This window comes from Bufo bufo, chromosome 1 (genome assembly GCF_905171765.1).
Source record: "Bufo bufo chromosome 1, aBufBuf1.1, whole genome shotgun sequence".
In the NCBI taxonomy this organism is placed as follows: domain Eukaryota; kingdom Metazoa; phylum Chordata; class Amphibia; order Anura; family Bufonidae; genus Bufo; species Bufo bufo.
The window spans coordinates 670,239,118-670,256,471 of record NC_053389.1 but is presented as its reverse complement, the minus strand read 5'-3'; the positions used below and the strand labels follow the sequence as shown (position 1 = coordinate 670,256,471).

Here is a 17,354-nt window from a genome sequence, read left to right as displayed (position 1 = left end):
GTGGTGAAACGTGACGTTGGTGGATAGAGCGAGACATGATGTCCCAGATGTGCTCAATTGGATTCAGGTCTGGGGAATGGGCGGGCCAGTCCATAGCATCAATGCCTTTGTCTTGCAGGAACTGCTGACACACTCCAGCCACATGAGGTCTAGCATTGTCTTGCATTAGGAGGAACCCAGGGCCAACCGCACCAGCATATGGTCTCACAAGGGGTCTGAGGATCTCATCTCGGTACCTAACGGCAGTCAGGCTACCTCTGGCGAGCACATGGAGGGCTGTGCGGCCCTCCAAAGAAATGCCACCCCACACCATTACTGACCCAATGCCAAACCGGTCATGCTGGAGGATGTTGCAGGCAGCAGAACATTCTCCACGGCGTCTCCAGACTCTGTCACGTCTGTCACATGTGCTCAGTGTGAACCTGCTTTCATCTGTGAAGAGCACAGGGTGCCAGTGGCGAATTTGCCAATCTTGGTGTTCTCTGGCAAATGCCAAACGTCCTGCACGGTGTTGGGCTGTAAGCACAACCCCCACCTGTGGACGTCGGGCCCTCATATCACCCTCATGGAGTCTGTTTCTGACCGTTTGAGCAGACACATGCACATTTGTGGCCTGCTGGAGGTCATTTTGCAGGGCTCTGGCAGTGCTCCTCCTGTTCCTCCTTGCACAAAGGCGGAGGTAGCGGTCCTGCTGCTGGGTTGTTGCCATCCTACTGCCTCCTCCACGTCTCCTGATGTACTGGCCTGTCTCCTGGTAGCGCCTCCATGATCTGGACACTACGCTGACAGACACAGCAAACCTTCTTGCCACAGCTCGCATTGATGTGCCATCCTGGATAAGCTGCACTACCTGAGCCACTTGTGTGGGTTGTAGACTCCGTCTCATGCTACCACTAGAGTGAAAGCACCGCCAGCATTCAAAAGTGACCAAAACATCAGCCAGGAAGCATAGGAACTGAGAAGTGGTCTGTGGTGACCACCAGCAGAACCACTCCTTTATTGGGGGTGTCTTGCTAATTGCCTATAATTTCCACCTGTTGTCTATCCCATTTGCACAACAGCATGTGAAATTAATTGTCACTCAGTGTTGCTTCCTAAGTGGACAGTTTGATTTCACAGAAGTGTGATTGACTTGGAGTTACATTGTGTTGTTTAAGTGTTCCCTTTATTTTTTTTGAGCAGTGTATATATGTTGTATATTGTCCTGATAAAGGGGGGCCTCCGCCCCGGAAACACGTCGACTGTAAATAAATAGTATTGTTTTACCGATACTTACCTGCATCCGACTCCTGCTGACAGCACCACCACAAAGGTTCCGTTTTTTCTGTCTTCCTCTGTACGGACTATACTGTACGCTGAACGGGAAAATCAGCAAGGCTACATATAGATATTGTGACTTCTCACAACATATTCTGGTAAGAGTAACTTACTATTAATCTAATTATTTTAATGAAACAACACCACACATGAGGCGCTGCCACCTGTCTGTCTTTTATCTTTGCATGAAAATAAAAATCAATGAAGCCTGAGAAACGGTAGACAAAGGGCATCCCACCCCAGTTCTATCATACAAAATTAACAGTCACATTTGTAAAGAGCTGGTTTTTGGAAAAAAAAATACTGTAAGCATCCAATGTTCTCCTTCTGTGAACCATATGGCAACTCCGCAGTTACAAGTCTGCATTAATTACACAAACAAAAAAAATGAAGGCCTCAGGTTCCAGTGAGCTGTCCCTGTGATAGCACAAAGAACGTCCACCCTGTGGTCACCAGCGCTTTGTATGAGAGTTTAATCAAGAAGATGAAGGTCTGCCCGGTTGTACGTTCATCAGAAATAAATAGACCAGCTCTTTGTGTTATCGTATGAACATATGCTTGCTGGGGAGCGCTTGGACTGGCATCGCCCCCTCTTATAGACAGCACAGATGACAATAAGAACAAACAAGATTTTAAATGAAGCAGTTCTGCTAAAAGCAATGTCTGTCTCGCTTCACGTTCAATAATCCGGCGGGGGAACATTTTTGAGAGCAAAATGTTATGGTTTTTGAAAATATGGCCAGAAGGCAAGGTATAGTATAGGATACATAAACTATTTGTGGATCTCTCGAATTGGCGGCTGCGGATACTTGTAGAGCATCACAGGGCAACAATGAGAGTAACGCCTTACGTGTCCACATGTCAACTACGTAAGAGAAACGCAGCAATCCAGCATTGTATGGCCAGATGGAAGTCAGGAGATCAACCATGGATGCGTTTATTTCACAAGTGGTGTCCAGTTGTGGGGTTAAAATGCTATGTATCTGATATATACAGTGAACATGTCTGGACTGACCGCCCAAAACTGCACTAAAAGTGATCCTCTAGTCTAGAGTCTAGACACAGCTGTGTAGTCAGTCAGTTTTGGGTGGAGTGAAACATACCCTATTTTTTAGGCTATAAGATTCACATTTTGGCAAGAAAAATAAATTGCTGAAACGAGGATTCATTTGTGTCATGTGACCACGGAGCGGGAGTGAAGCGCTTGCTATTATTTACCGTTCCATGGTCACCCGCCAGTCCGCACGGCACTGCACTTTCTTCCTGACACATCGTCAGGTCATAGTGCATGTGCATAGTGCACGTAAGCTGTGTGACGTCAGGACAACAGTGCAGCGCGCAGAGAAGAAGATGGAGGAGCTGTGGAGTGGCGCCACTACAGAAAAGGTAAGTACTGTCGCTGGGGACATGGCTAGGAGGAGGAGATGGTGACACTGGGGGACAGTTGGGGGCGCAAGCTGGTGGCACTGAAGGGCAAAGCTGGTGGCACTGGGGGGTAGTTGGTGGCCGAGCTGGTGGCACTGGGGGCCAAGCTGGTGGCACTGAGGGGGCAGCTGGTGGCACTGAGGGGGCAGCTGGTGGCACTGAGGGGGCAGCTGGTGGCACTGAGGGGGGGGAAGAGCTGAAGGCACTGGGGGAACGAGCTGATGGCACTGGGCACTTGGGCTGATCGCACAGGGGGGGGAAGGGTGTTGGGGACTGATGACAGGGGGTCTGATGAGTTTTTATAAAGGAAAACAGTCTATTAATTCATTTTTTCTTATTAGATTACTCGATTAATCATAAAAAATAATCCATAGAATACTCGATTTCTAAAATAATTGTTTACTGCAGCCCTATACTGCACTGCTGTATGTGCTATATAATATGCATACTGCAGAGCTGTGTGTGCATTTGTATAATATCATGATTTGGGGGGTACTATCTCTCCTTGCAGAGAGCGCCTTAATCAGTGTGAGGAAGCTTGTAAGCCATACATGCTCTTCTGGAATTCTGGGAAGAAGTGACGCAAATGAGCTCTTAAAGGGGTTGACTTATCTCATACAATGGGGGCATATCGCTAGGACTCCGGTCCTGCCACCACCAAGTGTGCTCCCCATAGAAGTGAATGGGAGCGCAACGCACATGACTAGCCAGCATCCCATTTACTTATATGGGCCGAACGGAAACAGCCAAGCCAGTGCTCGGCGAATTTCAACAGCCCCATAGAAAATGAATGGAGAGCGGCTGCACATGCGCAGTGCTCCCTCCACCACTTTCAGGGCTCCGTTCTTGATATAGGTGGGGGTCCCAGCTGTACGAACCACACCTATCAGGCAATGGGGGACATATCCTAGCAATATGCCCCCATTGTCTGAGATGATACAACCCCTTTAAGCTCTGCCTCTGATGCCACCAGATGTAAGGCAGCAATCCTATAAGTCAATGTTCAGCTCTTTTAAATACGTCTTGAGACAAGACTTGGAGAATAATTATCTGGTAGCTTTAGAGGCAGACCTAGGTCTCTAAGGGTCCATTCACACGTCCGTTTTGGTGTTCCCCATCCGTTCCGATTAAAAACGGAACGTTATGCGGATCCATTCATTTTCAATGGAATCCGCAAATATTCGGACAGCACTCATGGTGCTCTCCGATTCCGTGATTCCGTTCCGTGGGTTCCGTTATTCAGATCCTGGAAAAAAATATACCCTGTCCTACTATTTTTCCGATTTTGCGTTCAGTCATCCCATTCTAGTCAATAGATCCGTCAAAAATGCGGAAGACATGCTAAAAGCATCCTCATGTCATCCAGATTTTCGGATCCGCAAAAAAACAGGAACGTTTATCTGGAAAGGTAAAAATACTGACGTGTGAATGCACCCATACCCAGTTGAGCCAGTTCTCTCTGCACTGATGAGGGGCAATCACCCCAAAACAGCTGAATGCAGATGAGATTCTGGCTTAGGGTACTTTCACACTTGCGGTGGACGGATCTGACAGGCTGTTCACCCTGTCGGATCCGTCCTTCCACTATTTCACCGTGCCGCCGCTCCGTCCCCATTGAGCAGCGGTCCGGCGGCATGGCGAAATAGCGGAAGGACGGCTCCAACAGGGTGAACAGCCTGTCGAAACCGTCCTGCTGCAAGTGTGAAAGTACCCTTATTTATTATCCGAGTCACGTCTCAAGGCCTATTTAAAAGAGACGAACATTAACTTATAGGATAACTGCCCAAAAAATACGGTCAATATGAAATATTATCCATTAACCCATTCATACATTGACCCAGGACCTTGCTATTTTCCATTTTTGTTTTTCACCGATGGCCTTCCTGGCACCATTTTTCCATTCAAATAGCTGAATGATTTTTGCGGGACAAGTTGTACTTTCTAATGGCACCATTGCCACATACAACTGGAAATTGGAATTGGAAAAAAAAATAAAAATGTAATGTTTTTTAAATATTTCTGAAAACTTTTTAGTTTTTTTACCTTTTTTTGGGGCCCACAAGGGCCTAACAACATGCAATCATCAGATTGCCATTTCTATTTAACAATGGAATTATATCCATTGCTAAATAGAAGATTCAGTATATTTCAATGCAGTGCTGCCACCTGCGGGCCCACAATGGAATATACCTGTAAAAGGACTGATAGTCTCCAACAGGCTCAGGCCTTTTAAAATGAATGATCAACATTCCCGGTCGCCATATGTGGGAGCTCTTCCCGGCCCAGAAGCGCAGCACCTCTGGGTTTTGCGCTCTGTGATGCCATGGTCACATTTTATCATGGCATCTGAGGGTTTAAATTAGGGTTGTTGCGATCCCAAAATTTGGATTCGATACCATAAAAAAGTATTGCGATACTCGATACCATTCAATACCACGCGAAAAAAAACATAACACCAAAGAACCCACGTGCATTCCGCATTATTTATTTCTTTTTCTGTTCCGGCGTCTACCGCATAGGAGATTTCTTTTATATTTTAATAGTTTGGACTTTTCGGACGTGGCAATATGTGATATGTTTATTTATTTATTTATTTATTTATTTATTTATTTATTGTTTATATATTTTATATGTAAAATTGGGAAAGGGGTTGATTTATACTTAATATTTAGTTGTTTTTTTTTCAAATTTTTTATTTTTTTTACGGTAATAACTATTAGCCCCCTTAGGGGTTAGAACCTGGGATCTTTTCATCCCTTGTCTTATTCACCCTAATAGAGCTCTATTAGGGTGAATAGGATCTCACACTCTCCCTGCTGCCCTGTGCATAGTAAACACAGCAGCAGGGAGGTTACCACGGCAGCCAGGACTTACTTCAGTAGCGTCCTGGCTGCCATGGTAACTGATCGGAGCCCCAGGATTACACTTCTGGGGCTCCAATCAGAAGCTGCCACTGCCACCAATAAAGAGGTGGGGAGGAGACTCTGTGGCCACTGCCACCAATGATTTTATTAACTGGAGGGGGGGTGCACTGCGCCACCAATGATTTCAATACTGGGGAGGGGGGAGGGCACACTGCGCCACCAGTGTTTTCAATACTGGAGAGGGGAGGGGGGTGGGTGCACTGCTCCACCAATAATAATTAACCTTTAATACAGGGGTTAACTGCCGCTGATGGCAGCTCCCTGTCAGAGGCAGGGTGCCGGCTATGTGATCAGGATATGTGATTCTGTTATGTGATCAGGATATGTAGCACGGCCCCCAGGGATCTCACTGCACTTACTATTATTCCTGGGCGCCGCTTGGTTCGCCCGCTGTTGCCCCCGATATATTTTCCCGCTCTGTATGCTAATTGCTATGGGGAGGAGACGGCTTTTTCTCAATGGGCGTTTCTTCTCCCTGGCTGTGATGCTCTTCACTTCGATTGGACAGCTCACAGCCAGGGAGAAGGAACACCCATTGAAAAAAAGGTCAGTCTCCTCCCCATTGCTCCGATGCTAGCAATTGGCATACAGAGCGGGAGAATATACCGGGGGCAACAGCGGGCGAACAGAGCGGCGCCCAGGAATAATAGTAAGTGCAGTGAGATCCCTGGGCGCCGCGCTACATATCCTGATAGTTAGTTTACAATGTTTTTACCCATGAAAGGTCCTCTACTACCTCCTCCGCCCCTCTCTCTTCTTATTGGCAGCAGCGGCAGCACAGGGAAAGGGAGAGAGTGACTCCTTCTCCCCTGTGCTGCTGAGGGAACATGAGCGCGCTGAGAGCACAGTAGGGCAGCCTAGTATCGATAAATATCAAATCCCCGTATCGTATCGATACCGGGACAAAAGTATCGATTGGGTATCAATATTTCGATACCCGCAACAACCCTAGGTTAAATGCCTGCAATCGGCTTTATCGCTGATTGCAGACTTTAGCTCCGGGTGTCTGCTGTATAAACCATTTTTAAAGACCGGACTTCCGCAGTTCATTTACAGCGGAGGTTGGCAAAGGGTTAATATTGTATAATTACAAGTTATTTTACATGAGTTAGCGGTGGAGTCCGAGTATGAAAAAATAGTTGGCGGTTTGGCTCGCTGGCTCCATTTCCTTGCTAATAGGAGGTGTCTTCTTAAAGACGTGCATAATGTTTGTTGGAACTGAAAATCTGTTCAACTTCAATGGGTCAGTGATTTGTCCGCACTGGACCTTCCAGATTGCGGACTCATTCAAGTGAATGGGTCTACATCCGTGATGCGGGGTGCACAAGGCCAATGCGTGAGCCCTAAGGGTGGTTAGTCTTTTGGAGACCATGAGATAGCTATGACCAGGAAATGTAACTTAAGCTTCGGTGTCTACAGATTTTCCAATGTAGTCTGAAATTCACCTACTTTTCCATCAGGGATTCAGAGTGTAGTCTCTCTTCTCTGCTTTACACTGAAGCTTCACTTGCTGCAGTGTTCAGCAAAATCCCACACAGGCTGCAGAAAGTCAGTGCATGTAGTGCTGATTTCCATATTAGCAAAGGAAGAGAATAACAAATTGGATGAACTATAAGCATAACCACATCGAGAAAAGGACTATGAGGACTATCACCGTGTGCCTAAATAAAGACATAACTCACTTTGGAGTAATATGCAGCAAATTTGTTAAGAGGTATAGGCCTCTTAATAAATGTGTCTAATCTTGAGCTTTCTGTGCGCCTCTAACTGAACTCTACCTCACCTAGGGGCTGGCGTAGATTTCAGTAATACGGGCCAATTGTTAGTACGTCTAAACATGCCCCCCAATCAGCCACCAAACAAGTACAGCTGATTGGGTCCTTTATGCAGCCACAGCAATAATTGTTTGCCGGCAGCGAATCTCGACTGTATAAAGAGGGGATGTGCTGCTGGCAATATGCTAACTATGGCGGACAAACGCTCACACTAACAGATTGCATCAGCCTGTGTGAAGCCCTTTAAACATGTTATCAGCACTCATTATGGCTCCGCATCCATGTAAAAGAACCCTAAATTCAGCCAATTTTCTAAGTCAACTCTTCTTCTAAGTTGCAACTTTTTGCTTGCTCAGAAAACTGGCATACAACCTTGAACAACTCCCCAAAGTGTTGCACGCTCCATTAATGTTAGGCCTGCATGTGCCATTGAATGAACCACTAGTGGAAGGGAGCCTGCGACCCGTGTACTCTTTCACTTCTGATCTTCTACGGACGCAAGCTAGACTCTTGGTCATTGTCTGCTGTCCTGCTCACTTGAATAAGGGACAGGACCTTTTAACATTTTCAAAAGCTTCCTTGAAGACTAGTCCCAGCCTGAAAATCAGGACGAACAAACATTTTGTAAAGTATATTGGATATAGCCCTACCTATATTAATAAAAGAAACCATGACTGGATGAGCACATGTCAGATCAAGCCAGAGGGCTGTGCTCCAGGGAAATTACCAGGCTGGAGGAGGAGGAAGACCTCACGATTAAAGGTTCCTTTATTCATAATGGCCTTCTACTAGTTTGAAATGTAATAAGAGAAAACATGAAGACTAAGAATTTTACTTAGCAAGAAACGTTCCAGCTCAGTGAGTCCAGCCCGTAAAGAAGAAGTAGTTACCTTAGGCAGCGATACTGCAGGATCATATTTAGGCCCCAGGACAAATATCCTTTGCCCTCTGCGCACCACTCCACTAAAGACTCGAGCAAAGGCAATAAAATAACTTTTGTTCTCGGCTTCTTGTTTGTCTTGTTTGTCTGACCTTTGTATCACGTTCTCCCTTTCACTGGACAGAGTTTGGGTATCACCTGTAACACAATTAAAGCAAAATCTATAATAACACAGTTTTCTGTCTCAGGAGTCATCTCCGCACCTACCACATGACATACAAACATAAGCAGTATATAGAAGGAAATGATCACCATGATTAACTATTTTATGGTTCAATAAGATTTTATTATTATTATTATCAATTACAATCATAAGAGAACATCCCAAATTGCAGTATACATACCGCATACAAAGATACATTGCGACATGCAATCATGAACAGCAGTACAGCATAAAGGACAAGGTATAAGCAAGTATCTGTATCTGTATAACAAACAGTCAGCTGACAAAAAGTCAGCGGAAACAGAGGCCCTGAAGGGCTTAATAAGGCCTCAAACAAATGATGTATAGGCCAATAATTCTAGACAAACTTGACATAAACGGGGGGAAGACAGGGTGACACACAAGAGGAGGGGAGGAAGGGGGGGGAGAAATCATAGGTCATATCTAGAGAATAGCTAGGTACTATTAAGGAGGAGAATCAGGGAGAACCCCAGATGCCAACCAAACCGAAAACGACATAGATGATCTAAACCTGGACCATGGCTCCCAACTCCTAAGAAACGCCGGAATCTTGTTGTGATCAGAGGCATACATCTCTTCCCTGTGTAATAGCTCATCCAGTGCAGAGGCCCAAGTGATCCTTTTCAAACTCTCGGTTGACTTCCAATTGCGTGGGATAATTTGCCTCATGGCCAGCATAAAGAGCCGCAATGAACCTTTCTTAACATGTGAGATCCGCCCCAGGAAAATAGAAAGCAGAGCGATGGAAGGGGAAAATGCAATGGAGGCCCGGAATAGAAAATTATAAAGCTTGAAGACATCTTTCCATAATGGGTTAAGCCTCGGACAATCCCACCATATATGGGTCATAGTCCCCCTAGCACCATGGCATCGCCAACATAGTTCAGAAACCGAGGGGTAGAACCGATGCAGTTTCTCCGGTGTCCGATACCATCTGGTAAGTATTTTATAGTTGAGTTCTTGTAAATTACACGATATAGAGATCTTATGCGTGAAAAGCAAAGAGCGTTTCCATTGATCCCCAGTAAAAGTATCACCTAATTCCGTCTCCCAATCAAGCATAAACTTGAGTTTGGGGTAGGAATCTCCTGATTGGCTGCCCTCAGTCACCTCGGTGTTCAGCATGATGTAAAGCAAGGAAATAGCATGGCCAGGGGCAGCCTGAGCAACACATAGCTTTTCAAAATCCGTTAGAGATGTATGGGACCGCAAACCAGGCATCAGAGATCCAACAAATCCCCTGAGTTGAAAATAGAGGAACCATCTTCCAGGAGATGATGGGAGTATGTGCGATAGGTCCTCAAGAGGGCGTATCCCAGTAGAAGAACAGACGTCTCTCAGTCTGACAGTAGATGTGTGGGTAGTTCGGAAGGCGGGCACCTGTCTCAGACCCATAGGTAAATCTGGATGGTCAGTGAGCATTGAGAGGGGACCTGGGATCTTAGCCAAATTCAGTTTAGGTGCAAACTTTATCCATGAGGCTGCTAAAGTAGGGAGGAGCATATCAGATTGGGCATGCGGGAGGTTGCATAGGGAGTTAGGGGACAGCCAAAATATACCTGTTGCAAGGTGGGGATTCGTAACATGCTCTATTTCTACCCATATCTTAGTATTCTTATTATGAAAAAGATCTAAGACGCAGTTCAAGACTGCAGCCCTGTAATAAGTCAAAAAGTTAGGTAAACCTGTCCGTCCCTTTAATTTAGGGCGAGTCAAAAGACTATGGCCAAGCCGCGCTCTGGATTGATTCCACACGAATTGGGAAGCCAAGCGCCAGAGGCGAGTAAAGTAGATCAGGGGGATTTTACATGGAACTGTTTGAAATAGATAAAGCAGGCGCGGTAATATGTCCATTTTAAGGGTATTAATTTTACCAAACCAAGAGATTCGTAGGGACAACCATTTTTGAAGGCTCTCTGTAATGGATTTGAGGAGAGGAGTATAATTCAGTTTAAATAGATGTGAGGGATTGGCAGGTAGGTGAACTCCCAAATATTTGATAGAGTCTTCCGTCCATTTAAAGGAGAAGGATTCTCCAATGGATTGCACTTCCCTATGGGGAAGGTTAATATTCAGAATTTCGGACTTGTGTACATTAACTTTGAAGTTACTGACGCGTCCAAATATATAAAATTCCTTGAGAACGGACGGAAGGCCTATTCTGGGGGATGTAAGGTATAAAAGCAAGTCGTCTGCAAACAACGATAACTTATGTTCGGTTTGTCCGATACGAAAGCCTTTGATTGCTGTGTTTGCCCTAAGGGCGTTGGCCAGGGACTCCATAGTCAGTATATATAAAAACGGGGACAATGGACAACCTTGGCGTGTACCGTTTCTAATCTGAAACAGTGAGGATAGAGTGCCATTTACCCGCACACATGCCGATGGTGTAGAATATGATTAACTATTTTAAACACATTAAACCAGGTGTGGACCGATTTTGGGTTAACTGATGAACACATCTCCCATAATTTCATAGCAAGTGACAGCTAACCATATGGTCAGTCAAGTCCACTAATGATATAATGAGTAGGGGTAGTCCAACGGATAGAGACATCTCCTGTAAGGGAAGAGAAAAGACAGAACTTTCTGAGCCTTTGCTCTACTGGAAGCTAAAAAAAATAAAAATGGCTGGTGTTAAGGGTACGACCGCACGGCCCAATTCATATAATTAGAACCGCACTGTTATAGGGGCTGTGCAGCCAGTACATATTTATAACCTATCCTCAGGGTAGTACTTCGCTGATTGGCGGGGGTGCCTGGGAGTTGGACCCCCACCCATCAGCGGTTTGAAGAGGAGGTGGTGTTCGTGCGAGCGTGGAAGGCTCGGCGGCACAGTGCAATTAATGTCATGAGTAAGGACCGTAATTTTTAGGTCCGAAACGCGTAGATCATGTACCACGTAGATCAAATTTTACCGCTGGAATAAAGTATCAATTTTGGAAGCTGGACCTTTTGCCTATCTTCAGTGCAATTACAATGGATTGTTTGATTTACTTGAATGGGACGGGCACATGTAATTACACTGCGCCACCGCTGCAAGGGGGACAATGCGCAGTGTAATCTAAAGAGGAGGCGGTGCTCGGACGATTAGTGCTTCCTCTTGGAGTTGAAACCCCACCAATCAGTTATTGATGGCCTATCCCGAGGATAGGTCATAAATATGTACTGGCTGCATAACCCCTTTAGGTCGATCTGAATTGCAGACGGCAGCTCGGCACCTGAAATACTCCAAGGCCCATTAACAATTTAGACCAACTAAACAGTGAAATTCTAAATAGTAACATTATAGCGCGATGCAGCTCGTATGCCCAGGCGGTACTCAACCACAGCGCAGCCATGTCAAAAACTGCATCATAATTGTGCCGTGTGGTCATACCCTTACAGGCCACCGATTCCCTTTTTCTGTCGAAATAACCAAGCATGTTCGGCTTTGCGCAACGCCAGAACAAATGAAAGCCAGCTAAACAAGCCAAATGATGAAGTCATCATCATTTCTAAGGATGTCATGATGATGTCATAATGTCTTATAATACAATGAAGTCTTAAGATGTCATAATGATATCTTCATGATGCTCTTATGTCATAATAATGGCCTATGATGTCCAAATGACGTAGTCATAGTTAGGTCTCATTATGAAATAACGAATGTATTATGATGTCATAATGAAGTCTCACACGTTGTGTAAATGATGCGGAGTCTTTTGTGCAAAAAATCTGCAGCATTTAAAGTACAAGCAAAGTGCACGAGATTTCAGAAATCTTATCGACCCACTGCAGAGAAAATGCACAGTATAAAGTGATGTGCACCGTGAATTTTCAATCCATGGCAAGTCAATTTATGCTGCAGGTTTTACCCATGGCAATAACGCCATGAAAATCAGCCCATTTCAGTTCGTTTTCCTCACAATCCACTGAGGATTCTCCACTGTGGGAACCCTTATAATGTCATGCCATTCTTATGAGGTCAGAATGTTTTGTCATTATTAATGTATTATGATGTCATGATGCTGTATGCTGAAGTCATTATTAATGTCTTATGATGTTAAATGTCTATCTTGTGTATTATAATGTTATAATGAGGGTGAATCCAAAGGAAAATGCATCTACATCAAAGTATTACCATGAGGACAACTCTATCTGGTAAGAGGCCTGTTGCTTGCCTACTTAGGCTACATGCACACGAACGTTGTATGTTTCCTTGTCCGTTCCGTTTTTTGCAGATAGGATGCGGACCCATTCATTTCAATGGGTCCGCAAAAAATGCGGCCAGCACACTGTCAGCCTCATTATGTCGTTCCGTAGCCCCGCAAAAAAAATATAACGTGTTCTATTCTTGTCCGTTTTAGGCATTGTTACAATGGATCCGCAAAAACAAACCAAAAAAAAAAAAAAAAACGGATGGCATACAGATCCACAATTTGCGGACCGAAAAACACATACGGTCGTGTGCATGTAGCATTATTCTGTTTTTATACAGTACTGCACCATGAAACGTTTTTTTCCCACTCTCTTAGACAATGTCATAATGGTGTAATAAGTGTTTTATGACGTCATAATGATGTATTACGTCATAATAAAGTCTTCCAAGTCCAGATTAATGGATTATGATGTCATAATAACTAATGTCTGAATTTATGTCTTATGTTATGATAATTAGTGTACTGAGATGTCACATTGATGTCTTCAGACTTCACAGTTGCATATTATGATGTTATATTGGTGTGTTAAGGTATTACAAAAATACGATGTAACAAATGATGTATTATGTCACAATCACTGTATCATGATGATGTCTTAAAATGTCACAATGTCTTATGTGAGAATGAGGTCTCCCATTAGTGCATTATGATGTCATACTGTGTTATGTCACAGATGATATAATGATGTGTTCGAATTAATGATAAAGGTCATAATGATGTATTATATTTCATGATGTCATAACTGAGTAGGAGAGGATAAAACTCAGATTGCTGGGTGCCGCCACTTGATCAATCATTTATTGAGAAAATCAAGATTGCAAAAATACAGTTATCCAAGATCATTCTGAAAGCGACTGACATCACAATTTCTTGAACTGTAAATGCAGAGTAGGGCCCCTTAAATGTGACAAACAAGGTTTGAAACGGCACACGAAAAACGTGAACAATGGCATGTATAGCAAAAGCCAAAATTTGCCAATCTGTTCAGTTTTGTGTGTCACCATCTACACTAATGACTGCTGAGAAATGAGAAAAGAACGTCCAAGTCTTTGGCAATTCACACCGACTTTTCGACAAGTTATCAGTAACCGTTTTATACAGAGCGGCTGCATTTAAGCCTCAGCGGTCCTTCAATCTGTAGTGCCCTTGAGATTGACACACAGAGGTAAAGCAATTGGTAGGAGTAGGCCATAAATAAGCTGATCGCTAACCACGTACACCTCACACCACCTAAACAGCTAATTTGCTGGTAATTATGTTGTCTGTAGACTGGCGGCAACGACTGTTAGCAAGTTGTGCAGCTTCTAATCATGTGCAATTGCTGCCTGTACGGGAGGAACATTTAGTGATCCCAAAATTACGCTGAATTCATGCAAGACTCTAGGAGGGAAAAGGGAATAAAATGGTAAGGACAGACACTTGCCTTTGCTGCTCTGGCTGTTTACAGGCACTTGGCATCCACTGCTGGAGGGAGCCGGCTCCGCTCCCTGATTGACTGCCATCTTTTCAGCGTGCTTCTGCCTCGCGAGCTCTCGCCTCAGTGCAATTTCTTCCTGAGTTAATGGCCTGCAAGAAGTGAGGTTATTTGCATGAGAGGTATACAACAACTGAAAAGTACAAGTGCTTTAATTGATCCAAACACCGAACAATATCCAAACACATTAAGGAAATTTTAGCCAGTTTACGAGGAATTATTCACTTAATACAGTAGGCGAGAAAGTACAGTAATTCTTTTATGTTGCGCCCTGTAGAACATTAGAAACTTGGGACATTGCTACAGGAAATTACGTTATAGGTAAGGTTGCAGAATAATATAGTATAACAGCAGCTAAAAACTTAAAAGGGGTATTCCAGTTTCAGCAAATAAATGTTAGACTTTTGCTTGAAGATTGAACCATCATAGTTTTCTCTCAGGGGATACACATCTGTCCACGTCATGTAATGGACACCTAAAATGGTTTTCCCACAAGACCAGCTTATGGTATTGTCTTACTTTACCAGGCACTGTGCAGAGAACGGAGTGGGGATGTGGTTAAATACCTGCGCACCAGCTGCTCTGCTTGGCTGGATTGGTAGAGGTCCCACCAAGGAAATTCGTTTAAAATTCGTTTTTAGTCAGAGAAAGTCTATACAAACAGGGAGCATGAGTGGTTCTTGCCAAATGGTTGCGGTACATGCAGTTTTACCACAAAGTTCCACACTTTTCATGAGTATCACCTGTGCTAGCTGCAGCAATTCATTGTAAAACAGCCGGTGGTTTATGAGGCCATGGGACAAGAACCACACCACAACCGCACTATGTGCATATGCTGCTATGGAGCTCTTCACACCCTCGGAGTTTCACTTTCCTGAAGATCGCTGTTCCTTGGGGCTGCTGGCAAAGTCTGTTCAGGCCATGGCTACCAGACAGAACGGTCATGAGCCAAGCTGCATAGTTAACATGTCCATCAACTCATTGTAGCGCTGTCTGGTTGTCATGATCAGCACCGGCTTTAACAAGTAGAGTAGGGGTGCAAAATCAGACCCCCACCAATCTAATACTGATGTTCTATAGCCAGGGATGCTCAACCTGCGGCCCTCCAGCTGTTGTAAAACTACAACTCCCACCATGACCTGCTGTAGGACAATAGCTGTAGGCTGTCTGAGCATGCTGGGAGTTGTAGTTTTGCAACAGCTGGGAGGCCGCAGGTTGAGCAACCCTATTCTATACTAAGGAAAGGTCACTATTTCTTAAAAGCCCCTTCCATTGGATAGTCGCTGTGCTTGGTATTGCAGCTCAGCCCGATTGACTTGAATGGGACTGAACTGCGTGTAGGTCCTGTGACCAATAAATGTGATGGCATAAGGCCTAGGACGAGGCCTAAGTGCTCACAGAGCACGACAACCTCTTCATACATATGATCAGCGGGGGTAACCAGGAGTTGGACCATCAATATGAAAATCCTGGAGAACCCCTTTAATTTCCTATCCTATGCCAACTTGGGGGCATTATCAACCGTCAGAACAAAGGGACTGGAGCTCTGCAGTTCTTTAAAGGACATGCAGTTGTGTCTGGTACTGCAGCTCAGCCCCATACTTGATCACACATGGTCATCAACGGCATCTCTGAAGGCTCCATTAAGTTTGACTGTCACACTGCAAATGTTGCCTTTGTCAGGGCAAGCTTAGCTATAGGCTGGTAAACTGTACATACTATATACTGGGGCGAGACTCTCAAAAATGACTCCAATCTAAAGTTGTCATCTAAAAAGGACTTATCTAAAATGTTACTATATAAATGTTATTTCCTGTCGCTTATATAGCGCCAACATATCTCACAGAGCTGTACAGAGGCAGCCACCACTCGCATTAGTCCCTACCCAAATGGAGCTCCCAGGTTATAACAGGGCCAAAGCCAAATTCCACTGAAATTGAAGGGGTTGTCCTGTTTCAAGAGGAAATGGGGCATCGCAGGGGATCAACCTGTAATAAAGAATAGATAGCTCTGTTTTCCAAGCAGACATACTGTCGATGTGACGTCATCACTGTAGTCAGGAGGACCAGAGCCGTGCCAGGAGGACCAGAGCCGTGACGAGGGATGTTCCAGGTGAGTAATCATCTATTGCTTATTACAGACCCTATTAATAGGCCCCATTTAAAATGGCCCGTTTTGATATCACTTTCAGTGAGTTGTGACATCAGTAGAACAAAAAAAAGGAAAACTGGTCAAGAAAGTGACTGATGTGATCAGCTCTCCAGATTATTTATAGGCTTTCAAAAATAAGAATCTGATGTAACTGAGAGCTCCGTCACCATCACTTGAACAACTGAAATTCGATTTTAGAGACATTTTTTATTAAACTGCCTGATAGATGTACATTCAGGTCAATATTCCAAAACATAAGCTATTTAGACTGTGAAAAAAACACTCAACGAGAAGAAATGACTTGCTGATCACATAAAGCTTTCCTACCGTAGTAGCTCTCTTGTATCTCAGCCAGATTTGTCAAATCGACATTGCAGGGATAAAAAAAAGTAAGGCAAGCTTAAAAGACCATTCCTAACAAAGCCCTATTCATGGTACCAGAAATATGATGGCAAACAGTGTATACAAGTAAAAATAATAAGAAAAGGCTTTTCTTTCAGGATAATAAAAGCAAGGTTGGGGCGGGCAAGGAACCCTGCATGTCAACACACTCCAGAAAAGGTGAAACACGCTGAAGCTCTGTCATTTTTATAGAAAGCCGTATGGTCCCAATCCAGTTAAAATGCTGCATGCTAGCAGACTAAATAGGGGGCTGTGTGGGAAATGCATAAAAAAAGGGAAAATAAATGGCAACATAAAAGACGAGGCCGAGACTGAAATAAAGCGGCAGTGTGCATTACTGTCAAGGCACGGAAGAGAACTGCAAACACCTAGTAAAACAGATGAAGTAAAAACACATGTATATTAAACGTCTCTTTTCATAGCCATTAAATATACCCTATAAGGCCTTTCGCACGACATATACAACATACAACATGATCATTTTTCCAGGGTGCCATAAACTGAAATAACAGATTAAAAGGAACGGAATGAAAAAAAAAGAACGAAGGGAGAAAAAGATT

At 44.2% G+C, this 17,354-nt stretch overlaps 1 protein-coding gene across 1 annotated transcript in view; it reads right to left on the bottom strand.

Moving 5' to 3' along the window:
- Positions 1 to 17,354, bottom strand: part of EFL1 (elongation factor like GTPase 1) — a 287,352-nt gene that overhangs the window by 168,941 nt on the left and 101,057 nt on the right. Inside the window, exons 13-14 of the mRNA XM_040414072.1 lie at positions 14,191 to 14,333; positions 8,332 to 8,519 (exon numbers count right to left, since the gene is read on the bottom strand). Of these exons, the coding sequence (XP_040270006.1) occupies positions 8,332 to 8,519; positions 14,191 to 14,333 (331 nt within the window). The remainder of the gene's footprint in view (positions 1 to 8,331; positions 8,520 to 14,190; positions 14,334 to 17,354) is intronic.